At 34.7% G+C, this 27,151-nt stretch overlaps 2 protein-coding genes and 1 pseudogene across 2 annotated transcripts; 1 reads left to right on the top strand and 2 right to left on the bottom strand.

Moving 5' to 3' along the window:
- Positions 1-1,804: 1,804 nt before the first annotated feature.
- Positions 1,805-2,706, bottom strand: LOC126611802 (snakin-2-like). The gene is made up of 3 exons (XM_050280158.1): positions 2,536-2,706; positions 2,375-2,417; positions 1,805-2,185 (listed from the first exon to the last, which is right to left on the bottom strand). The coding sequence occupies exons 1-3, from the start codon at positions 2,629-2,631 to the stop codon at positions 2,004-2,006; spliced, it is 321 nt and encodes a 106-aa protein (XP_050136115.1). The 5' UTR covers positions 2,632-2,706; the 3' UTR covers positions 1,805-2,003.
- A 4,585-nt stretch (positions 2,707-7,291) lies between these two features.
- LOC126611811 (cypmaclein-like) lies at positions 7,292-8,103 on the bottom strand (annotated as a pseudogene).
- Positions 8,104-16,797: 8,694 nt separating this feature from the next.
- LOC126611794 (naringenin,2-oxoglutarate 3-dioxygenase) lies at positions 16,798-19,168 on the top strand. The gene is made up of 3 exons (XM_050280152.1): positions 16,798-17,273; positions 17,452-17,880; positions 18,603-19,168. The coding sequence occupies exons 1-3, from the start codon at positions 16,908-16,910 to the stop codon at positions 18,903-18,905; spliced, it is 1,098 nt and encodes a 365-aa protein (XP_050136109.1). The 5' UTR covers positions 16,798-16,907; the 3' UTR covers positions 18,906-19,168.
- The last annotated feature ends 7,983 nt before the right edge of the window (positions 19,169-27,151 follow it).

Below are 27,151 nucleotides of genomic sequence, written 5' to 3'. Positions count from 1 at the left end.
TAATTAAAAAAAACATGTGTTATATGAAATTATAACGTCCATATAGGTTTGGCAAACTGATCGTGCTTGTCGTATTTGTGTTATTTTTATGTCATACCTATTATTTTAACGAGTCATGTCATATCAAATCCGTTATCTAAACATGTTAATATAAGATGACCCAATAATGATCCGATTCTTTTAGGGGTCATGTTGTTTCATGTCGAGTTAAAGGATCATACAATAAATTGTCATACCTAATGTCTAGATCTGAAAAACAATCTTATCGAGTTCTTAATGAGTTGCTTAACAATCCAACTCGTTAACCTTAATGAGTTCTTAACAGGTGATCCAATAACCAATAAAAACTCGTTAACGATTCGAATTGTTAACGGGTTAACCTAAAACATATTATTTTCGTGTCATTTCATATTGTGTTAACATATCATGCAAAAAATTATCGGGTCACCGCATGATAGTATAGTACACTAACATATTTCTCAGAAATAGGAGAATATTTGGTGGCCAGTTGTGTAGTATGGGATTCCTTAATCGGCTGAGTAGCATACAGCTCAGCTCTTCTTTTTTATTTGGTTGGGGAAATAAGCCCAGCTCATCTTCATTCGACCAATGGAGTGGGAACAGAGTGTACAACCTACTACGTTAAAAATATTTATAAAAAATGATTTAAGGACATTTTCCCAGTCCGTACATTGCAATTGCTGGATTGAATTTTGAAACTTATTGTGCAGATGACGTTTGATCGCAGTTGTTGAAATTAATTATGTTTATGCATTTTGGTATGGATTCAATCCCAATTAATTCCTCTTCTATCTAACAACTAACAATTTAACCCACTAACGCTATCTTTTGTCAGAAAAAAAAAAAAAAAAAACTTTACAACCTGGGGGGATTAAATTAATTTTAGACAATCTCACTCTCACTAAGCATGATTTGTAATAATACTTGCATCCCTCTATTGGGAGACAACTCAGATAAGCAAGTTCCCCCGCTTGTAAATAAAGTATCTTCACCATAAAAATATTATAATCGGAATCGTTTAATCTTCATTTAAATATCATTCCAACAAAAAAATTCATTAGAATCCAAGATTGTTTAGTCATTCAAATGAATCAACGATATACGTACCAAGTAACATATTAATGATGAACCTTTCATTTATTTTATATATTTAGATGACTAAACTATTTTCGTTTTGAATAATTTGTTTGTAAGAATGTTCAAACGAAGATTAAGAAATTAAACGGTTTTAGTTATAAAATCTTATAATGAAGATTAGTTTATTTGTAAATGGAGGAATGAGCACATCCCCTAACAAGGTAATGCAAAATAATAATAAAAAAACAGAAAGAAAGAAAGACTCCAACATGTAATGCATATGTACGTTTTATACCTACTTTCTTCGTGAAAGCTTATGGCTACAGTGGTACAATGTTTATCTCAGACATAATCAAGAATAATGTTATGACCACATGAAATGGAGTTACATACTAATGATGAATTATTCATTTATTGGATACATTTAGATTTGTATATTGTATAATTGTTTACATTTTTGTTTATTACAAACGATACCACTATTCTACATTAAATTAATGATAAGAGAAAGAGTTTGAACTTGAGATACATTAGGTTAAAGAGGAATACAATATTCACTAGTGCAATAAACCACTTGCATCATGCTTATATTATTTCCCTATGTGATTAGGGAACTTTTAAAAATACTGATAACTTACTTAAAAATAGAAAGAAAAGCTACATCATCTAACAAATTAAAATACTCATCAAATCAAACAAAAGGACATAAAAAACAGTTTTTATTAATTACAATACAATACAATACAATCTTAATAGAAACTCACACAAAAGCAGAAAGCTTTTACATTTTACATTTTACGTGCATGCCAAAACACTACCTATCTCTCGAGATAAGAAGAAGTTTGTGCACTTTATTTATTCTGGTGGGATTTGTTGAAATTAATTGAATAATAGAAAGAAATTAATTAAGGGCATTTGCGGGTTTGGTTGTGGGTTTTGAGGTTAAAATAGCAAGGACAAGACTCGTAGTTGCCAGAAGTGCCAGGAGGAACGCAACTGCACTTGTCACAACAACTCCCACATGCCCTTTTGCAAAGACGAGGCCTCGATGATAGCTTGCACCTTCCTTCACATGCCACTCCACAATCTGCATTATAAACGTGTATTATGCACAATTAATTAACTGGATATATGACATCGTAACTAACAAATTTCATCCAATATGAACTCAGGTTTTCTTACAGATTGGATGTCACTTGACCAAATGATCATGATTATAGATTTACAGAATATGGTGAATTAGCTAAAGAATTGAAGATGTTAGCGCGTGACATACCTAAAGTTGGGGGCTTGGGGCTCGGTGCTCCATTGACGCCCATCTGAAAATAGTTACTACAAACTTTTCAGTTCATATTTTACTTAAATCATTGAAGAAAAATTGAATACACTAATTGAAAGTTGAAAGAAACGTATGAAACATATGTGTACGTCTATTACCGTCTCGTACTGGTGATTAGCGGCTTCAGTGAAACATTGAAGAAGCATAAAAGAGACAAGCATGGAAGCCATGAGCGTTCTTGATGACAAAGCCATCTTGATTATATATGGAAGAAGAGGAAGAAGTATCTTAGTTTGGCTTGTATGTCGTGAAATGAGAGTGAGATATTAGTGCGTGTATTTATAGAGAGAGACTGGTGGTATCGATGGTGCATGGAGGGCAGTAGGGCTGATGCAATGCAAGGAATGAGATCCTTTATGGATCCTCTTTGTGAGGATCTTAGGAATTCTCGTATCTGTTCATCGTACATCGTGCGGTTAAAAATCATTTTAAATACTTTTATTCTAGATTAAATATAAATAATATCTGACGAAAACTGACCGCACAATATATACTAAACGGACACAATTTAAATATTTTCAAACTCCTCGTAAAGAGAATCCGGAAAGGATTATTTGGCAATGCAAGTGCTGCTTGCCTGTCCAATAATATTGGACCTACTATTTAATTATAATAGTCGTCATTTTCAGATGGTCTCCGCGAAAGTCACACTGCCAGACTGCTCACAACTCATCACCCCTTACCAATGTTTTCTTCTTTTGTTTTGCTTGGTTTCTATTTAACATTAAATATCTTTGCTTAACATTTGGACCAAGAATGAATGGCTAAATAGATTAGAATGGATGGAGGTGCCAACGTCGGTGCAGGATGCCCTCTCGAGAATTTATGACTTGTTTGGAAGTATTTTAAAGTGGCTGAAATTATTTTTGATGAAAATGCTTTTAAAACAAATCTTTATTAAAAATCCAATTGGATCATGGAGAAGCACAAATGCTTTCTGCAAAAAGCACATATCTGATGCTTTTTAAAAAAATCACTTAAAAGTGCTTTTGAAATCCAAAATATTTCACCAAAAACACTTTCAGTAATTTAAAAACACTTTCAAACAAACTCCTATTTATTTTGAGGTAAGACTTTCATTGTGAATTTTTATTGTTCTTTCGTTGTCGAGGTTTCTTAAAAACGAAAATTTGAGTCTTATGTAAGTTTTAAGCGGGTGCATTTGGCTACTGCCATTCAAACAACATTAAATTTGAAGTTTAGATTTGTATGGACTCCCTCGATAATAACATGATATATCGACCAACTTCACCGTCTCTTATGACTTAAACTGATCTACACAAAGGCTTAACAAGAAACTAGTTTATTAAGATTGCTTAATTAATAGGGAAGATTAGGAACTATCATTAAGTGGACCTACCTAGCTAATTTTGGAGGTGGATTGTCTGCCCTCCCATTTCCATACTCTTCTCATCATCTCCTGTTTTGTGTGGTCACGGTTAAGTCACGTCAACATTTTATATTCTTATTACCTTTTGTTTTATTATTTTTATAAAAAATCAATATAAAATGTTGACATGGCTTAACCGTGACCACATAAATAGGAAGAGATGAGAAGAGTTTATAAATGGGAGAGCAGACAATCCACCTTCGCTAATTTTACACTCTAACTTATTGTTGAGAGAGAGAAATATATTTTTTTTCTTTTATGGAAAATAAAAAATTAATTAAAAAAAGAAGCCTCTAATACAACTATTCTCAGTACAATCAAACATAAAAACATTTCTAACAATCCTTGATAAGGTCTCATTCTAAATATAAGTATCATGTATCAAGTGTCCAACACTAGTAATAACATTGGCAAAAAAATTCGCCTCGCGAAAAACATGCCACAAAGAAATAAAAGAAAAGGAACTGACAAAAGATGTAATGTCGTCAATAATAGTCCTCAGCTGCCAATGTGTACCACATTGGTTCAAAATGGCATCAATGATTGCAAATATTAAGAATTTAAGAAAAAAATGTCGACAGACGAGTGTTGACCAGGTGGCCCTAGCTTGCTAGCTGTTCTACAATCAAACTTTGTTTCCCAAACCCACCCCCGTCGGTGCCAAACGAAAATGAAAGAAAAAACCTACACGGTACTACTAGCTCTTAAGGCAGTCATGCCTTCCAGTTTGGTGCTCTGGAGAATATCTTTTATAATACGAGTATATATTGTTATCATGCTATTTTTATATTAATTATATAATAATATGTACACATTTTTATTTATATAATATTTTATCATTAGCATCAGACCCTACAATGAGATATACCATTATCATAAGTTGGTCTCTCTTCATTTACTTTACACCCAATTTTTTTTTCTGTTTGATTGGTTCCCCTTCTCAATATCATTTTTCTAAAAGAATAAGGAAAAAAAGAACGTTGCAGTAATAATTTTTATTAGAAAACAAAACCATCTAAAATTCATCAATCTCGTTCTCCTAGAACACATAGTTCAAGAAAATTATGGTTATTTATCGTTCTATCTTAACCTAATAATGAAGGAGAGAGTATAACAACATCACGAGTTCAATATCCTAGTACATAGGATGTTGAGTTTTTACGCATGTATCCTTAGTTGAAACTCCCCCACCCTTAAATTATTTTAATAGTTCCAAAGTCTCCTCATTCCCTTAATAATAATAAATTAAAAAAAAAGGAAAAAAAAAACAAAATTCAAAAGACCACTTATTGTTCGATTAAAATCAAATGGCAGGTGACTAAATTTTTTCGGATCATATAATTAGGAGAACAGAACTTAAATTCATATCTCCCTAGAAGCGTGCTATAACATTGGACTTTGCAATGTTTGTATACTTATGGGCCAGCCAACCATACTTAGTAGGCCTCTTGCGGTGCTCTGGTATGCCTGATGGAGACAGGGATAGGGTTGGAATTCCACAACCCTAGCATTCTCGTTGCATGTAAATTTTTATCATTTGTAACACGATGAAAAAAAAATTCTCTTATGAACTTTTGTAATTTTAATCAACTTTCAGTTGGTAAATATTGCAATACTCACATCTCCAAAACAAAAGAAATAGAAGCAGGTACACATTGGTAGCACTTTCCGCAGATTGATGAACCCTACCTTCAATTGGATTTCGTTGAGTTGGTCCTGAATTCCATTTTATTTTAGGTTCCGTTGAGTTAGTTCGGAATCCAAGATTCTTGTGCATAGAGTTACCCAAGTTTACGCTTGTGGTTATAACTTAGGGTTACAATACTAGATAGTTGGATTTCAGTAGCAAAATACGATAAACCTTATAGAGGTTGGCTTTATTAAAAATTAATGAAATGATATTTGATCATGTTGATTGATCAATATAATTAAATTTTAATATTGTTTGGATTCATGGAATCGATTCTTTGTTGTGATTGTGGAATTGTGTTGGAAAACATGTGATAGAATTGAATGACAAAATGACAATCTTGGTTGGCATATAGTTTCATTATGTAGTTTGGAATCTAGTGATTCATGCTACCCAAGTTTCATTGAGTATTCTTTAACTCTATATATTTCTACTTGAAAGTCCTATGAGAAATGTAAGAGTTTGTTAGGTGAACTACGAATGGTTTGATCCATCTTATGGTATGTAGACAGTCTAACACAGAGGTTAGGTGTAGCAAAAAAATATAGAAAAACGTTACTACCTTATTGAACCATTGGGTTGTTTTTGGTCATGACTCGTAAGCAAGGCATGATAGTTGAACAGGTATGTGATGACGTCATGTGTCCATTTTGGATGTATCTCGGGATCGGGGCGTGACAATATGTGTAAGCTTGTATTTATATAATACTTTATTATTAGCATCGGAAAACTTCATTCTTGATTCTATGAGAATTTTTATGAAAGCTTTTCAGTTGCTTCTCTTCGATGAAGGTTTTATTTTCCCATAATGTATCCTAATTTTTGGCCTAGTTCTTTATCTAATGGTTGATTCAACTTTTGATAAAAGAGATACACCTTAGTTATATTTCATCTCTTAACAAGTTTAATAATTAGCATAACCACCATATTAATATTCCGATCCTACAATGAGGTAATACCATTATCTTCATTTACTTTACACCCAATTTTCTATGTTTGATTGGTTCCCCTTTCTAATATCAATTATTCTAAAAGAGTAAGAAGGATTAACAATTTTTATTAGAAAACAAAAACATTTAAGATCATCAGTCTCAGTCTCGTTCTCTTAGCTAGAACATATGGTTCAAGAAAATTGTGATCACCGTTTGTTTAGAAAATTGTGATCACCTTTTGTTTGATTTTAATGATATAACTTACTTAAAATAGAAAGAAAAGCTGCATCATCTAACAAATTAAAATACTCATCAAATCCAACAAAAGGACTTAAAAAATAGTTTTTTTTTTATTAATTACAATATGTTTGTACCATATTTAGAGCATTCGTATTTAGACCTCGTATAAATACTCGGGGGACTCAAATGTAATTATGTAATAAATAAATGGGCAAATATGTAATAAGTGAGGAGCCCTTAGTCTATAAAAGGGACTCCTCACCCTCACAATCCTCAAGCCTCACATCCCCTAAACAAAGGCTCTCTCAAACTCTCTCTTTCTCTGGGGGACTCCCCCTCACCCTTGTAATCCATACATTCATACAGTTAGAGAGAAATACAATCAACATCAGTGTGGACGTAGCCCAAACATTGGGGTGAACCATGATACATCTTGTGTTCTTTACTTTCTTATAGATTCACGGTCGGATTTACGTTGTTCCAAGACCTCCGGTTTTGTGCATCAACACAATACAATCTTAATAGAAACTCCTCGTGCAAAAGCAGAAAGCTTTTACATTCTACATGCATGCCAAAACAAAACCTATCTCTCAGTTAAAGAGATAAGAAGTTTGTGCACTTTATTTTTTCTGATGGGATTTTCTGAAATTAATTGAATAATAGAAAGAAATTAAGGGCACTTGCGGGTTTGCCTTGGGGTTTTGAGGTTAAAATAGCAAGGACAAGACTCATAGTAGCCAGAAGTGCCTGGAGGAACACAACTGCACTTGTGACAACAACTCCCACATGCCCTTTTGCAAAGATGAGGCCTCTTTGATAGCTTGCACCTTCCTTCACATGCCACTCTACAATCTGCATCATAAATACATATTATACACAATTAATTAATGGGATATATGAAATCGTAACTAACAACTTTCATCAATACGATATGAACTCGTAACTAACAACTTTCATCAATACTATATGAACTCAGGTTTTCTAAGACTGAATGTCGCTAGACCAATGATCTTGATTATAGTAATGATGGGTTAGTGAGAAAACCAAAGATAAAATCATGTAAGCGTGTGATGTACCTATTGTTGGGGGCTGGGGCTCAATGCTTCATTGACGCCCATCTGAAAATATAGTTAGGTACAAACTTTTCAGTTCATGTGTTACTTACATCATTGAAGAAAATTTGGATACACACTACTTGAAAGTTAAAAAAAAACGTATGTATATATATATATATGTATATATATATATATATATGTATATGTGTGTGTAGGTATATTACCATTTCAAACTGGTGATCAGCTGCTTCAGTGAAATATTGAACAAGCATAAAAGAAACAAGCATGGAAGCCATGAACGTTCTTGATAACAAAGCCATCTTGATTATATATGGAACAAGAGGAAGAAGTATCTTAGTTTGGCTTATATGTTGTGAAATGAGAGTGAGATATTAGTGTGTATTTATAGAGAGAGACTCGTATCGATGGTGCATGGAGGGGCGGTAGGGCTGATGCAATGCAAGTGCCTACTTACCTGCCCAAATAATATTGGATCTACTATTTGATTATATGGTACATTTCTTTATCAGAGGGTCTCCCGAAAGTCACACAGTTGCCAGACTGCTTACAATTCATCACCCTCTATCAATAGTAATGCTAGTAAACTAAATTTATAAATTAAATTTTGTAAATTTAACGATATGAAATTTGATGATTAGATTAATATTTAAGTATTGATTAACATACTTATTTTTTACTGATGGTATATCATTTAGTTTGTAAATTTAATCTACAATTTTAGTCTACTTAGCGTTATCCCTGAATTAATGTTTTCTTATTTTGTTTTGCTTTGTTTCTGTTTAACATTAATATCTTTGCTTAACATTTGGATAAAAAATTAATGTCAAAATATATTAGAATAGATGGAGGTGCCCCTACGTCGGTGCAGGACGCTCTTGTCGAGGAGTGGTATTTTAGTGTGCGGTCCAGTGTTTCGGGCACACTGAAAAAACTCTTCTTATGAGAACCTAGTTATTTTGAAATAATTAAGGTTTGATTATGATTTCTTGTTGTCTTCTCGTATTGTCAGGATTTCTTAAAACCAAAAGTTTAAGCCTTATTTAAGTTTTAAACATGTGCGCTACTACGGTCTGGTAGTATTCTTTTTCGCTTAAAAGTGAGAGATCATAGGTTCGAATCTCTTAGATGATGAATTCGATACCAAATTAGGTTGTCCATTGTGTGGCTTAACCGAACTCCCCCTCTCCTTAGTATAAAAATATCGATATACTCAAAAAAAAAAAAAAAGTTTTAAACGGGTGCAATTGGCTATTGCCATTCAAACAACATTAATTTGAAGTGTAGATTTGCATGGACTCCCTCGATGATAACATGTTATGTCGACCATGTGGTATATAATCTAATCCTAATAACTGATTAGTTATTACTTCACCGTCTCTTACGACTTAGACTGATCTACACAAACGCTTAACAAGACACTAGTTTATTGAAATTGTTTAATTAATAGGGAAGATTAGGAAGTATGATTAAGTGAACCTAGCTAGCTAATTCTATGCTCAACTTCTTGTTGAGAGAGAGATTTATGATTGCAAATATGAAGAAATTAAGAAAAAAAAATGTCGACAGACGAGTGTTGGCAAGGTGGCCCTGGCTAGCTAGCTAGCTAGCTGTTCTAAAATCAAACTTTGTTTCCCAAACCCACCTCGGTCGGTGCCAAAAGAAAATGAAAGAAAAAACCTTCACTGTACTACTAGCTCTTAAGGCAGTCAGTCATGCCTTCTAGTTTGGTGCTGCACTTTTGAGGTCGTCTTTCACGATAAGCGTTATGTTAATGATACAATGACATGTGTAAGTTTTTTTTAGGGTTTTTTTCTTAATTTTAATCCTTCAAGAAAATTTAAATTTAAAATAAATCTGGTGTTAGATTACATATTGATTATAATCCTTGATGTGTCCTTAATTCAAAATAATTAATGTGCATTTTATTTAATGTCTTCCATTAAATATTTAAATTTATTAATATACACATTTTAATTTATTTTTTTGACCCAAAAGAGACTTTTTTAATTTATTTATTTTATTTAACATTCTTCAAACTTAAAAGACTCAATTAATATACTTAAATGTTAGTACCGAAATGTATTATTCAAAATAATTAATGTGAATTTTATTTAATGTCTCCCATTAAATATTTAAATTTATTAATATAGAAATTTTAATTTATTTATTGACCAAAAAAGAGTTTTTTAATTTATTAATTTTATTTAACATTCTTCAAACTTGAAAGACTCAATTAATGTACCTAAATGTTAGTACCGAAATGTGTGCACCGAAATTCATTATATTCAACTAATGTATTTAAATGTTAGTATTGAAATGTATATGCCAAAATATACGCACCGAAATGTATTATATTAAATTAATGTACCTAAATGTGTGTACCGAAATGTATTCTATTGAATTAATGTACCTAAATGTTTGTATCGAAATGTAAGTACCGAAATGTGTGTATCTAAATGTATGCACCGAAATCTATTATAATGAATTTAATGTACCTAAATGAAGAAGACATAGTACATCGAAATATATTATATAACAAAAATTAATTTATCTAAATGTTTACAAAAAAAATATATTACGATAAATGACATGAAAATGAAAATTATAATGAAATAAATTATACATTAAAAATTAGGAAGAAAAAGAGAAATAATTAAAAAATGAAAATATAATTAATAAATGAGGTTATTAATGTATTAAGGGACTAAAATTAGATTTTTTATCTTACTCATGGTTTTAATCTAAAAGTCATCTTTGTTAAGGATGAAATGAAGTTTTCTATTTTTTTTAATATAATACTTCATTATTAGCGTTTTTGTTCTCGATTCTACGAGATTTTTTTATGGAAGTCTTTTGTTTGCTTCTCTTCAATGAAAGTTTTATTTTTCTACAATGTATCCTAATTTTTGGCCTACTTCTTCTGATGATCAATTCAACTAATGATAAAATAGATATACCTTAGTTAAATTTCATCTCTTCAACAAATTGAATAATGAGCATAACCGTCCTATTGTTCGGATCCTACAATGAGGTGTACAATTACCATGAGTTGCTCTCTGTTCGTCTACTTCACACTCAATTTTCTATGTTTGATTGACTTCACTCAGTATCAATTATTCTAAAGGAGTAAGAAGAAGAGGACGTTGCTAGTAACAATTTTTATTAGAAAACAAAAACATCTAAAATCATCGATCTCGTTCTCTTAGAATCAGGGTTTAAGAAAATTATGGTCACTTATTTTTCAATTTAATCAAATAGTGAAGAAGAAAGTACAACAAAATCCTGGGTTCAATATCTTAATAAATCAGGTGTTGAACTTCTACCCATGCATTTGGGTACAAAACTCTTTCATCGCCTAAATTATTGTAATAGTTTCAAATTCTTCCCCCTCCTCTTGACAATAGTAAATTAAAGAAAAAAAAACAACAACAACAAAAAAAAAATAATCACCTACATTAAATTAATATCAAATAATGGGTAACTACAATTTTCTCCGACCATAGGATTAGGAGAACAGGACTTAAACTTGTATATGTTGGAGCAATATTAGAAAATATGAAAAATAATAATATAATTCCAATGATAATAATCATAAAAAAATTTACAACATCAATTATTATGAGATTAATATAAACAACTAGAGAGAAAGTTAGAAAAACTGACAAACTTGGAGATTGAGGCTTGCATAAATGTAATGTCCTAAACACAGAATTTCGCCCATACTCTTGTGCTTGTAGTTCGGTACTTTGGCGAACTTTATATATTTCGTACTCTCAAGACAAAACTCGAAATTTGACAAACGAAGAATGAGAGAAATAGACTGGGGAAACCCTATTTCTCAAGAGTAAAAAATAACTCTAATTTTGTATATTTAATGATAATAGTTTCATGGGTTTATATAGAACCCATTGTGTTGTTTGGTGTAAAAATGCAACTTTGCATCTATGTAACCTACACCACTCATCAAACTACACATCTCAAATTACAAATAATATGATGCAATTCTTTGCATCAGACGCAACGTTTAAAAATAAACGAGATTAATTTTCATTCAATATTTTGAAATTAAATACTACAATATCTAATAAATATTATATATAAATTTTCAACAGTATTCCGTTGCATGCGAAATTTTCTCATATGTAACACTCGATGAAAGAAAGCATGGTACTTTAAGGATTTCAACTTCATGGATGCTCAATTAGGCTATTACCCATCTTATACTTGGAGATCATTACTTTGGGGGTCGAGAGCTACTCCATCATGGGTCTAGGTGGAGAGTTGGTAATGGCGAGGTAATTCGAAGTTATGGAGATGCATGGGTCCCACACGAGAGGTTCTTTAGAGAGCATTCCCATCCTTACCTGCCACTCCACTCAACGATGAACTCTCTCATCTCGGACAACGACACCTAGGATGTAGCTAAGGTTTATGATAATTTTGATCGGGATGAGGCATAAGCGATCTTGTCCATTCCTTTGCTTGGTGATAGGAATGACTACCGGATCTGGCACTTTAATATCAATGGACGTTATACTGTCAAGAGTGGCTATTGGGTTGCTCTTGAGTACAGAGACCTGATTGATGGTGTGGCAATACAGTCTTGTAACTGGACACCTCCATATCGGTTTTGGAAACGAATCTGGAAGGTTAAGATCATGCCTAAGGTATCTCATCTATTATGGCATGTTGCTAATGATTATATCCCGACGCGCCAAAACCTTCTGCGGCGTCGAATTGTTGATGACGGCACCTGCCCTCGCTGCCAAAATGCTTTGGAATCTGCTCTTCATGCACACCGTGACTGCTACTTCTGCACGAGGTTCTGGGAGAAGCTAGGGTTTCCCAGTTCTGTTTGGTGCTCCAGTACGGTGGCGATCACTGATTGGTTGAGAGAAGTTTGGGACTCAATTCCACCTCTAATCTTTCCCTTGTTTGCAGCTGGGATTTGGTGGCTTTGGTTTGACAGAAAGCAAATTGTGTTCGAGGCCAAGGGTGTGGAATTCGATGTGTTAATCCGACGTGTGAAGGACTATGTTGTTGAGTTCAGAAATGTTAAACTCTATCGCCATATGAGTGTTCCTTTATAGGTGCAAAGTTCTATCTAGCTCCCTATGTAGAAAGGATGGTTCAAGTTAAATTTGGATGGTGGTTTGAACTTGACCGATGGTAGAAGGAATGTAGGTGCGATTGTTCGTGATTTCCATGGAGGTCTAATGGGGCATGTTGTTATGCCTAGTCCCATATTCGTGTCAGTTTTGGCTACGAAACTGTTTGCGTTAAAGACTGGTCTTGACCTTGCCATTAATGCGGTCTGGTTTCCCCTTATTGTTGAATCGGACTCGCACAACTCAATCCATCTCATCTCCCTGGATGAGTTATGCCCAGCGCCTGAAGGCGGCTATGTGGAAATGGTTCGACTTCTCTCTCAGGATCGTCACTTGATCATGCAGGCAAGTTCCAGACACGTGAATAGGGCGGCGCATCGAATTACAAGACATGGTCTTCATAATCAAGGCTTCGATTTTTGGACTGATGTTTGCCCCCCGCGGCTTGCTGATATTTTATTATCGAAGTCTGTAACTACTTAAATATTTTGTTATAGTTGTTGGTTTGCTCGGATCTTTTCCTTCATTGGAATTTTTCCTAAGTTGTTTTTTCTCGGTAAGGTTTTTCACAGGCCCTCTTTGAGCTTGCCCGTTGGACTATTGTTTACTGGCGTTTTGCCTTTGGTTATAAAATGTCATTCTTTCAAAAAATACAAAATAAATTAAAAAAAACCTTCTGGACATTTGTAATTTTAATCAACTTTGATTTGGTAACTATTGCAATACTCGCTCATCTCCTCCAAACATAAGAAATAGCAGGAACACATTGGTATATAGCGCCTTCCGCACAGATTGATTAACTTTCATGATTTCTTTCCCTTTGGAGTTTGTATAGTATAGGCATTAACATTCAATATTTTGGCATCGCTACTGCACTCGTTTTTACCAATGAATGCATTGTACTCGTAAACAGTAAGTATAGTAATGTTTTACCTCAAATTAATGTGTACTGTACAACCTCGCTACTTGAGAGTTTAAGAAATCATTTGTTATGAATGTTTGTTACTCTAACTTCAATCACTCACACTTTACAGGATATTAGACTGATGGATTTAAATGCGTATATACGAAATGTTAAGAGGAATTGCAAGTGACTAAGAATTCATTCGTAAATCTCTTATTTGTGATTATGTGTGGCATTTTAAATTTATCCATCCAAGTAATCTTTTGTCCTCCATTTCGAAGGATACTTAGTCTACATATATTTAGCCCTAAGGGTTGTGATGCTCTTATGCAATTATACACGAAATTTCTCTAACGTTACACGTGTGCCTTCCCTACGTAGATGTACTGTATTAGGAATTTAGGAGTTGTGTGGTTACATCTTGTATTACTTCATTTGTGTGGCTATAATGACTACTTTGTGTGCTTCATAATAGGAGTTATGGGTGAGAGACCTTCAACCTAGTAACATGGACGGACGGAGGGATGTAAGGCTCAGAGGGGGGCACATGCCCCTTCTCACCCATATTTTTGTATTAAAAATCATTCTATTGATCATTTTTTTTAACAAACGATATTATTTATATTAAGGGAAGGGGGATGAGTTAAACGTCACAATGGGCTACCAATAATGTGGTTCAAAATAACCTTTGGCGAGAATCGAACCTAATACCTCTCATTTACAAGTGAAGAGGAATACTGCTAGACTGTAGTACTAAATGATATTAATCATATTAAAATAGTGAAAAATCCTCTTTTAGTTTTTAAATGCCCCCAAGTTGCATGTATTTGATTAATTAGTATAGATGAGCATTAGATTGTCAATACAACAATTAAAGACAAAATTAGACAATAGAAGAATAAAATTAGGCATTTTGTAACTAATTTTTTCAGAATTCGTAAAAAACTAACTTTATTTGCTCAAAAGTGGAGCTTAAATTTTTTAAGGTGCCCTTTATTAGTTAAATTTCTGGCTCCATCCCTATCTAGTAACTTAACTCTGTATTTTCTTTTTTATTATTTTCAATCGGCATGCCAAATACTTGTTATTGAAGGAATGCATCCGACAATGCTTCAAATAGAAAAAGTAAATTGTCGTAATGAAGGAGGACTACTTTTCTCAAATTATATCAATGTCTTGTAAGATAGAAGTTTACAAGTGACAGTATACATGATTAGAGAGGAGTTAAGAAGATGTATTCTAAAACAAGTGGTATCAGAACTCGGTTCAAATTTTAATTTAGTTTTATATATTAGTAGTAGGAATTAAGCACTCAGAAGTTTTCTATCAAAGCAGCGACGGTTGGTGACTTTGTGGGAAGTGAGACCAAAAGGAAGTCATACATCCATACACTGAATGTTATTAACAAAGGGCGTGGGTAGGCACATGCATGGGCATGGCTAACTGAGACTGAAAGGAGGTTGGCAAATGGTTAGGTGAAGATCACGTGGCGCAATTTCCGCCTACAAATCGCCTTACTTATCTGGTATTTCAATGGTCATCCCTACTTTAAACAAAGATTACAAGTTACAAGTCATTGACTTAAGAATTGAAAAGAGAAAAAAGAAATAGTGTGTATTTTTGCTCACCACCCTCAAATGGTAGTAATACATATTATCTTACTTATTATCATTGGATGAGTTTAAATTTTAAGATTTGTGTCTATTTACTACATATATCTTGAAATTTAAACTCTTATAATAGTGATAAATAGAGTGATGGGCACAAATATTTTCCGTAATGAAGTGTCTTGGTGGTTAAGGTTTTAATATTCAACTCATTGTTTTTCAAGTTCCAGTGAGTAATTAGTCAACTGACAATCAACTGACCAAGTATGTAACATTCAAAGTTGTTTGGTAACATTTTTATTTTTAACCCAACCAACATTAATTATTACTAGACACGTTAGATCTTCACTTCTTGTAATTAACTCATCATTAAACATTGTGGATTGTTTGATACGTTTTTGCTTTTCAATTGAGTAATTTCGTTCTTAATTCTTTTAATTGTAAGTTATGTTACTATTCTAAGTTATAATAAGAACATCATGATATTTGACCTTGGAGCAATTCACGACTTGTATTTTCGTTCTTATTTTAAAAACCATTCTATGTGTTCTTCCCTTTTATTTTTTTGGTTGAGAAAATATATATTCTTTGTAAATTGTTTTTTATGCGAGGCAATCAATATAGGGTTCAATATTAATGACTGAATTTATTTGTTATAATATGAATACATTAGTTACCCCATATGACCATGTAACCGTCTGAAAACTCTTCGTTTCTCATATCTATTATCCTTTTTATCTCCTTCTTCATTCTCATTCATCAATCCTAAAACAGAAAGAAAAAAAAATCACTTGCCTATGGGATTGAAGCTTCTTAGTCAGTGTGATATTTTGTTTTAATCAAACATATTAATTTCAATAAATAAAAACTAATACAAGGTTAGGAAAGTCCAAAGACAATCTAGAATGTAACCAAGCAAAAGTACAACCCAATAGATGCTAGAGAGATTATCTACTTAAACAATTTTTTTTGTAGATAACATGATGTGGCGGTTGATGGTTAGATTTAGAATTCAACAGTAACCATCACATAATTAATGGGCTCCCTAGAATGTTTTGAAAAATATATCAATCTAAAACATGGATGGATGCAAGTGGTTCTTTTCCACAGTGATAAAAATGTGTTCAATCCTTGCATGACAATATGAGTTCAAACCCTGTATCTAACAAAATTTATCGTTTGACAAAAAAAAAAACATAGATGAATACACTGCCATAATACGAGCATTTAATAATTATCAATAAAAGATTGTGACATAATATTTCGGTTTCTAGAAGCCAAAAAACAAAGTGGTAGCTGTGAGTCTTAATTCTGAATGTAGGTGACCCCACGAGCCATGAGGTAGCTATAGCGAACCCAACCATAGATATATATTTACCCTTTAAATCTCAATATATATACACCTCATCCTACCCACAATTTTCAAAACTGGTCACATTTTTTCTCTCACCAAAACAAACACAAAACGTATTTCGATTGAGCCAATACCAAGTAGACAGAACCAACAAATTCGACACCAAAATATGGCTCCTGCTACTACTACGCTCACATCCATAGCGCATGAGAAAACCCTACAACAAAAATTTGTCCGAGACGAAGACGAGCGTCCAAAGGTTGCCTACAACGACTTCAGCAACGAAATTCCGATCATCTCGCTTGCCGGGATTGATGAGGTGGAAGGACGCCGGGGCGAGATTTGCAAGAAGATTGTAGCGGCTTGTGAGGACTGGGGTATTTTCCAGATTGTTGACCATGGGGTTGATGCTGAGCTCATATCGGAAATGACCGGTCTCGCTAGAGAGTTCTTTGCTTTGCCATCGGAGGAGAAGCTCCGCTTCGACATGTCCGGTGGCAAAAAGGGTGGCTTCATCGTGTCCAGTCATTTACAGGTGATCACAATGCTATATATAGGAAGTCGAAATCTCAGGATCTTTTGTTCTGATACTAAAATAAAATTTGTTAGTTTATTACTATTTTTAGTTATAAGCTATTAAAAATTATTTACTAGCTATTACTTCAGTAATATTATCTATAGTTTACTAAATGTTTGACGGACTGTAAATTTAGGGAGAAGCTGTGCAAGATTGGCGTGAAATTGTGACCTACTTTTCATATCCGATTCGTCACCGGGACTATTCGAGGTGGCCAGACAAGCCTGAGGCCTGGAGGGAGGTGACAAAGAAGTACAGTGACGAGTTGATGGGGCTGGCATGCAAGCTCTTGGGGGTTTTATCAGAAGCCATGGGGTTGGATACAGAGGCATTGACAAAGGCATGTGTGGACATGGACCAAAAAGTCGTCGTGAATTTCTACCCAAAATGCCCTCAGCCCGACCTAACCCTTGGCCTCAAGCGCCACACCGACCCGGGCACAATTACCCTTCTGCTTCAAGACCAAGTTGGGGGCCTCCAGGCTACACGGGATGATGGGAAAACGTGGATCACCGTTCAACCAGTGGAAGGAGCTTTTGTGGTCAATCTTGGAGATCATGGTCATGTGAGTAAATACCACACAATTTTAGAATTAAACTTAGCAATTTACAAATACTTTTTTTAGCTCGAACAATAACAGTTTTATTAGAACGTTACAAAGTTGGTGCATAAATAAAATTACATTTATAAACATTTGTTAGCATGGTAATTGTTTAAAAGTCGTACATAATGGAATTATATTATCTTTATACATTTTTCAGTTTTTTTTTTTTGGTGTTAAAATTATAGATGTGCTCGCGTGTCTTTTAAAAAACTAAATAAAATGGGTATATTCATATGACGATGGTGGTGGGCAAATGTCATTTTCTTCATGTGAATAAGCAAGATAGGGACGTATATATTTGTTTAGTATTATTATGTATTTGATTTCTATTTTATTATTCATATATTTAATAATTGGTTGAAATTTGGTGGAGCTATTGATTATTATTTATAAGTTATTAAAGAAATTAAAAACCCGTAAAAAGTTGAGTAAATAACTAGTTATACGGGGTTTTCTCTAGTAAATAACAACGCACATTTTATCCATCACCTGCAGTGCGCTGTTGGCAATTGACATTGAATCTCACATTTATATGTTGAGCGTGAGATTCATGGTGCATTAATAATCAGGATTTACTCACACGCGGATGAACGTAACACTAAGGTTTAGCATGAAACGAAAAATAAAATAGGGGTTTGAGTCAATTGAACTGATTGAATTACTATGCCTAATTGTTTGAGCAGCTTCTGAGCAATGGGAGGTTCAAGAATGCTGATCACCAAGCAGTGGTGAACTCAAACAGCAGCAGGCTGTCCATAGCCACATTCCAGAACCCAGCGCAAGAAGCAATAGTGTATCCACTCAGTGTGAGGGAGGGAGAGAAGCCGATTCTCGAGGCGCCAATCACCTACACCGAGATGTACAAGAAGAAGATGAGCAAGGATCTTGAGCTTGCCAGGCTGAAAAAACTGTCCAAGGAACAGCAACTGCAGGACTTGGAGAAAGCCAAAGTGGATACAAAGCCAGTGGACGACATTTTTGCTTAGACTTCTCCAGTCACTTCAAAGCTCTTTGTGGAACTATAGCTACTTTTACCTTTTCCTCCCACTTCTTGTACTCGTAACTTCGCTTTGGTGTGTGCGTGGCTTCCCCTCCAATCTGTTTAGGATTCGTGGTAGTAAAGGGCCCCTGAACTTATATCCCATATTTAGTTTTTGTTCTTGAATTTTCATATTAGTTTCTTATCCTCCAACTTAACTCTGTGTTGCATGAATGATCTTTCTATCAAATCTGCCATTTTTCCGTCAAATTTTAGGGTATATTGGTCTTTTCCTACAGAAAAAAATGTAACATTTATGAAAAAAAAATAATAATAAGAGCTTGGCTCCTCAAGGTTAAGGAGGAGTTACTCCTTGACACACCTTGACCCGGAACGTCCACCTGGATTCCGAACCGAGTTGTGATGGCCGACACCTGAAGGGTGATGAAGCCATAAAGTGTGGTGATATAGAAATGTGAATAAATTTAAACCTAAAAGTGCCTAAATACAAGAGTGCGCTGTGAGCGGAAATGAACCCAATTCACACGTGATGACAGAGCATAAGTACAGTACAGTAAAACAAGTTGAGAAATTATACCATCGAAGGTAACCGTCTACCCCAAGATTTGTCAGGAATTTTCGTCGATATGAAAGCTCAGCTACTAAAACCTGGAGGGGTGAAAAACAAGGGTGAGTGGGATTGAAAATAAAGTTTTAATAAAAACCTTTGGAAACATTATAATCCCTCGCCGTAAAACATGCATAGTTTCCAAAATATACATACTACGTATAGTATGAAAATACTTACCGTAGCCTGCAAAACGTAAATAAGGCATGACATCCCAAAATTACAAAATCTCAACAGTAACATACGTAAAATCATGTGCTCAACAAACTATGCTAGCACACGAGTTGGAGTCGCCTAATGCGACCTGTACGACAGGACTGGGTGTAATCATAATATACGCTCTAGTGCTACGATCACGTGAAGATTGGCGATTATCGCGGTCACCTACGAGTCGGAATCGCCTAATGTGACATGTACAACAAGAATGACACCTACTTGGATCCAAGGCGAACATGTGGTACAGAGGTGAGCATACACGTGAAAGACTGGCCCTGGCCCTAGGCGAGCACTAACACCCAGGTGCAGCAATGATGAGCAGACTTCATAAATATAAGCATGCCATAATAATTCAATAATTCTAATCAACATAATAAACTTACATGTGCACCCCGTAGGATTATTTTGGCATTTCACAACAGTGCAACATTTCTTATAACGTTATTTAATCATGGCATCAAAGATTATAAGCATACATATGCATCCCGTAGGATTTATGATATCTTCATAATTTTTCATTATTTCACTAATTCTTATAAACTTTAGCCTAAACCAGGCGTACGTAAGAATTTTTTTTCCAAATGCATAAATGGAAACTATCAATCATATATATAAAATATAAAAAAGGAAAAGACCCACTCACCTGAAGTTCGCGTTATAACTCCCTAGCACAAATATCGAGGTGTCACTAACGATCGTCGCCTAGAACAAATATCAAATCATGTCTCATAATTCTTATTGATAGAACATGTAACTTACATAAAACACATCCCCAATGACGTTCTAAAATGATTTGAAACCCATTGACCAAAAGTCAATCGTCGGTCGAATGTCGATAGTAGGGCCCACAACCCTATGTAACTCAAACCGAAAGATCCGCACCTCGGATTTCTGATCCGAAACTTCCAAAGATCTAAATTATACTCTAGAACAACATACTAAAATTTCATTACGATCCAACAGTTGGATCTCCACCAACTGCAAATTCAAGTGGTGGTCGACGTTTTAGATTTACAAACTTAGAAAATCCATCCGGGAAGATTCATACGTCAGATTCCCGATCCATCCGTTCCTAATATCCTTAAATATTATATACTACAATGTATTAAAGTTTGGTGACAATCCAATGGTCGGATAGTCGAATCATATAATAACCAAGTGGCGGCCCTTAATTGAAATACAACCAAACAACAAAATTTCATCAATTGGATGTCTAATATGGAAATCGGGGCACCCATTTTAGCCTAGGGAGGTCAAGTGGTGTGTCTGCCTGCGTGCCGCCGCACGGGCCGTTGGCCGTCCCGACTCGCCGGAAAAATAAACTATTTCTGAAAATTACCAAATTTCATAGAAATGAAGATCTCAACGATTTGAGCAAGTTTTATACTAGTGGCCAAGTCGAATTTGGCCGGGAAAGGCCTCAAATCGTCATCGAACCGCCGGAAACCCGAGAAATTGTGGGATTCGATTCGACTCCATTGATGTTCCGATGCCTCTGCTAGTGCTTGGGCCTTGCTCCTGGGCTCAAGGGGAGTCAACTAGAGGTGGTGGTTGAAGGAAATCGTTGCAGAAAATGCGGATTCGCCGCCATGCACCCGCGAACCCGTACGATTCTTTCTTCGCAATACGGGGTCAAAACCCCACCAATCTTGGGTTTAAAATGGAAAGGGGATGATGGTGATTGATTTATAGGTGGTGGCGAACCTTAGATCGCCGAAAAAAGGACAGAAAAAACGATGGAAAAGTCGCCGGGTTCCACGGGTCAGTGGGGAAGAAACAGGTCATGACCCGGGTCAAAGGGATCTGGTTCCTCTACTCTCTCCTTTCCCCTCCTTTCTCTCCTCTCTGGTTGGTCACTTTCTCTTCCTCTTCTTTCTAGTTGGGCAGCAGCCGCCTCTGCTTTCTCCGTTTTTTTCTTCTTTTTTTTTTCGGTCCAATAATCTTTCTTCCCTCATTTCTCACAAATCCATTTTTAAAATAATAATATAACAAATAGGAGAAATATATCAAATAACAAATAGTAATTTTTACAAAAGTACTTTTCGGATTTGTAGTTCCGTAAAACCTTTGTCGTAGTTCCGATTTCAATTCTGCTTGCGTCTACACGTTCTCACCGTTGAGTACTTCTGGAATACGGTAAAGTAATAGTTCATACACGTCATGAACTAACGGTCAACGAAAGTCAATACCCTCGCACCGCCACGTACAGTGGTTAATCAAGGTGGTTCTTGGGTGGGTTTTGTAAAGGGGAGTGAGAGCTTTAAGATGGTGGTGGTGGTGTCGAAAAACTCCACCGAAGTTGGCTGGAATCTGCGTCGGAAAATGGGAGGTCGCTGGGGTCAATTGGGTGGGTTTCTGGGCTTTTGGGTCAGGTTTCCAAAAATGGAAATCTGCTACTTTTGTCAGATTAGGCTTTGGCAACTTATTACTAATAGTAAGTCCACATGTCTAAAAGGTCTCACTACTTTCGAGACTCGTAACTTCTCCGTAAAAATTTATCGCGACGGGTTGTCACACTCCTCAAAATACTTTGTTGCTTGCTCACAAATTTTTGTGTTTATGATTGAAACCATTTATATTATAAGACACTATGTAAAGATCATCTTTATAAAAAATCAATTAAAACTAAGATCATTTGGTCAATCTTTAAAGAGTTCCGATTATAAGTACGAAGTTTTGTGAATAAGTCACGTGGTATCTTAAGCGGGAGCTGCTCCTCAATTCTTAAGGAGCCAAGTCTTTCTTTTTTTAAAATACATTTTCTTATTTTTGGTTTAAATTTTTATTTTATCCCTCAACTTAATTGAAAAGTTGACAGAGTTAACGAAAATGACTGCTAATGGAATAAATGACATAATTCGAGGACGAGAGAAACTATTAGTAGATTCAGATTATTCATCCCTTATCTTGTTCTCTAAAACTACTAAAAATGCATACCAATAGGCCTATATTCAGATTAAATAACCTAAATCAAATTTACTTAATACCATTCACCATCTAACGGTTAAGTATGCAAACTAACGATGAATTTATAAAATAAATGCATGCATGTGTACAGTAACCAATTTTCTAATGTAAAACGTTTTATGACTACAGTCGAGGTTATTTGTTCGATTCTCTTGGTCCGTTGTACAAAGAAAGGGCAATAATATCCAAAAACCCATCAAACTAACTCTAAAGTCTAGAAAATTTGATGAAGCGGTACTGTTGATAATTTAGAGTGGAAGCAAAGTTGAGTCAAGATTACTCATCAACCCAATCCCAGTCTTGTAGGGCTTAGGAGCTTAATTATGACCTGGACAGGAGTCATCTCCAAATTCACAAAACCCGAGAGCAAAAGGACCTAAAAAGAGAGAAGAAAAGTGTTTCTGACCTCTGTGAGTTTCTTGTCAAATCTTGAAAGCAGGTTAATCTTGTTATCATAGGTCTTTGTCTTTGAAAAGTGACAAGATTAAACCTTTTTTTGGGACCCTAGAGCACTAATTGTTGTTTAAAGTTTAAACACATGCTAAATTTGTGAAGCACGCATAACACACAAGTCATAACTCTCTTTCTCTCTTTTAGATATTTTATCACAACCAGTTACAAGAACTCTGCTTTCAGCCTAGTTGAATTTCAAAGCTTATACATAAAATTCATTTCTCAATAAGGATATGGGGTATGCGATCATACCTTTATCAAAGAACGGTTAGAACTTGCTATAACGGATGCAGGAAAACCCTAGCTTGTGATATGAAATTCAGATTAAAAGTTGTTGTTAGGACAAGTAAATGAGGCAAACCCTAGTTTTTTCCCTCATTTCTCACAAATCCATTTTTAAAATAATAATATAATAAATAGGAGAAATATATCAAATAACAAATAGTAATCTTTACAAAAGTACTTTTCGGATTTGTAGTTCCGTAAAACCTTTGTCGTAGTTCCGATTTCAATTCTTCTTGCGTCTACACGTTCTCACCGTCGAGTACTTCTGGAATACGGTAAAGTAATAGTTCATACATGTCATGAACTAACGGTCAACGAAAGTTAATATCCTCGCACCGCCACATACGATGGTTAATCAAGGTGGTTCTTGGGTGGGTTTTGTAAAGGGGAGTGAGAGCTTTAAATGGTGGTGGTGGTGTCGAAAAACTCCACCGGAGTTGGTTGGAATCTGCGTCGGAAAATGGGAGGTTGTTGGGGTCAATTGGGTGGGTTTCTGGGCTTTTGGGTTAGGTTTCCAAAAATGGAAATTTGCTACTTTTGGCAGATTAGGCTTTGGCAACTTATTACTAATAGTAAGTTCACATGTCTAAAAGGTCTCGCTACTTTCGAGGCTAGTAGCTTCTCTGTAAAAATTTATCGAGACGGGTTGTCACACTCCTCAAAATACTTTGTTGCTTGCTCACAAATTTTTGTGTTTATGATTGAAACCGTTTATATTATAAGACACTATGTAAAGATCATCTTTATAAAAAATCAATTAAAACTAAGATTATTTGGTCAATCTTTAAAGAGTTCTGATTATAAATACGAAGTTCTGTGAATAAGTCACGTGGTATCTTAAGCAAGAGTTGCTCCTCAATTCTTAAGGAGCCAAGTCTTTCTTTTTTAAAAATACATTTTCTTATTTTTGGTTGAAATTTTTATTTTATCCCTCAACTTAATTGAAAAGTTGACGGAGTTAACGAAAATGACTACTTGTGGAATAAATGACATAGTTCGAGAACGAGAGAAACTATTAGTAGATTCATATTATTCATCCCTTATCTTGTTCTCTAAAACTACTAAAAATGCAAACCAATAGGCCTATATTCAGATTAAATAACCTAAATCAAATTTACTTAATACCATTCATCATCTAACGGTTAAGTATGCAAACTAACGATGAATGTATAAAATAAAAAGAAAAACTAATGAAAAGGGCTTGAAAACTTTGAGTTTTAATAATAAGGACAAAATAAAGGGTAAAGTGAATAGTATCAGGATTGACTTTTTAGTGTAAAAATGTGGTTTTTCGTTAAAGTGAACAGTATCAGGTGCTTTTCGTTAAAGTTCCCTAAAATAAATGCATGCATGTGTACAGTAACCAGTTTTCTAATGTAAAACGTTTTATGACTACAGTCGAGGTTATTTGTTCGACTCTCTTGGTCCGTTGTACAAAGAAAGGGCAATAATATCCAAAAACCCATCAAACTAACTCTAAAGTCTAGAAAATTTGATGAAGTGGTACTGTTGACAATTTTGAGTGGAAGCAAAGTTGAGTCAAGATTACTCATCAGCCCAATCCCAGTCTTGTAGGGCTTAGGAGCTTAATTATGGACTGGACACGAGTCATCTCCAAATTCACAAAACCTGAGAGCAAAAGGACCAAAAAAAAAAACAGAGAGAAGAAAAGTGTTTCGGACCTCTCTGAGTTTCTTGTCAAGTCTTGAAAGCAGGTTAATCTTTGAAAAGTGTCAAGATAAAACCTTTTTTTGGGACCCTAGAGCACTAATTGTTGTTTAAAGTTTAAACACATGCTAAATTTGTGAAGCACGCATAACACACAAGTCATAACTCAATCTCTTTCTCTCTTTTAGATATTTTATCAAAATTAGTTACAAGAACTCTGCCTTCAGCCTAGTTGAATTTCAAAGCTTATACATAAAATTCATTTCTCAATAAGGATATGGGGTATGCGATCCTACCTTTATCAAAGAACGGATAGAACTTGCTATAACGGATGCAGGAAAACCCTAGCTTCTGATATGAAATTCAGATTAAAAGTTGTTGTTAGGACAAGTAAATGAGGCAAACCCTAGTTTTTTCTAAAGCTATACAGAGTATTTAAGAATAGGATTCGATAAAGTGTGCAAGAGCTTTCACTTTCTACTTAATTAATAACGCGCTTCCATTGTTTGTTTTTAATGTGAAGTAATGGTGTAAAAATAAAGTAGATGAGATGAGATGAGTAGTAGGGCAAAATCTTCAATAAAGTCGTCTCACGACATGAATGATCTTAACAACCTCACAAAAGTATGTGACCCTAACTTATATAATTTATCTCATCAACCCTAGCTTATATATTTTATTTTATCAATTAGTTTCACGATGATTCCACTCATATAAAAAAGCTGATGTGTGCAAGAACCCTACCAAGGTTGGTGAGGATTCTCTCCTGAGCTCAGGATGGGGATCCTCCAGACCAGCCCATTTGGGATGTTCAAATTTAATCCAACGGCTCCAAACATGAAGACCTCTAAAAGTTATAATAATTGCAACCGTTAGATTAAATTTGAATAATCCAGATAGGTTGGTCAGGAGGATCCCCATCCTGTGCTCAGGAGGATCCTCTTCCTATAGAATCATTACACAAGTGACATGTTCCAATCTCTTTTCCCAAATCACACTCAAAAGCTATGTGAAAGAAGAGGAGAATATTACATCTATCACATGTTTATAATGTGTGTGCATCTATAATCTATTGCTGCAAATTCTGCGAGATTGAGAATAAGAGGTTGATTTATTTATTTATTTTTGGTCAAGGAGGTTGATTTGTTAATGTTTAGGTTCCAACACCCAAGTGCAACTTTTGCAGCAGAACCGGAACCTGCTAACTTATCTGAACGTACAGAATTGGCACCAGACAACTGCATTGGTCTGTGTGTCCAGGTGTAAAAATAATGTTGGCAGGCTAGTCCACTTCCAATAAAACGTGATTCTCACCTTTACAATATTGTGATTGTGAAAGCCACCTAATTGTGTTCATACTGCATAACAATTCTTACTTCTGTGTTTCTGAAGTTAACCATAATCACACAATTTCATCTCTTAACTTTGCGAATATTTACTTTTTGATACAATGAAATATTCTTATACTAAATTAACTTAAATTGCAAAAAGAGCAATGCAAACTCGAGTACAAAATGAAACTTTCAAAATCATAAACATAATAAGTATGAAAAACCAAAGTAGTAGCAGAAAAGCATTTAGTTCAAGAAGACGAGTAAATTTCAGAAAATTCTCAACATAAAATTATTATGAAGAAACCTACAGTTAGAAATCACAATTTCAAAGTATCTTGTTGTAATTCCATAACAAGTATAAAATATCATGGCATCAATGAAAAACAAGTATAATTGGAAAAGTGGGTATAACACATAAATTCTCAGTAAATCAGGTGTGGTATGCTCATCAAGAATGCAGACACACGAATACATGCAAAGAGACTCTAACATGAACATGCTCTATGTTTATATAAGTTACATTCATATACCACAATCACATGAAACTAGCGCTCAACGCATCACATCAAGTCCTAATTGCCTAACAAAACTAGTACAGGCTCACACTAAGTGGATTCATTATGAGTGTAAATGCAATGTCACTACAAAAAAAGTAGTCATTACCGACGAAGATTTTTCGAGGGCCCAAAAAAACCGTCGTAA

This window comes from Malus sylvestris, chromosome 2, assembly GCF_916048215.2.
Source record: "Malus sylvestris chromosome 2, drMalSylv7.2, whole genome shotgun sequence".
Taxonomy (NCBI): Eukaryota; Viridiplantae; Streptophyta; class Magnoliopsida; order Rosales; family Rosaceae; genus Malus; species Malus sylvestris.
The sequence above is the reverse complement of the archived record's forward strand: the minus strand, read 5'-3'. Positions and strand labels throughout refer to the sequence as shown.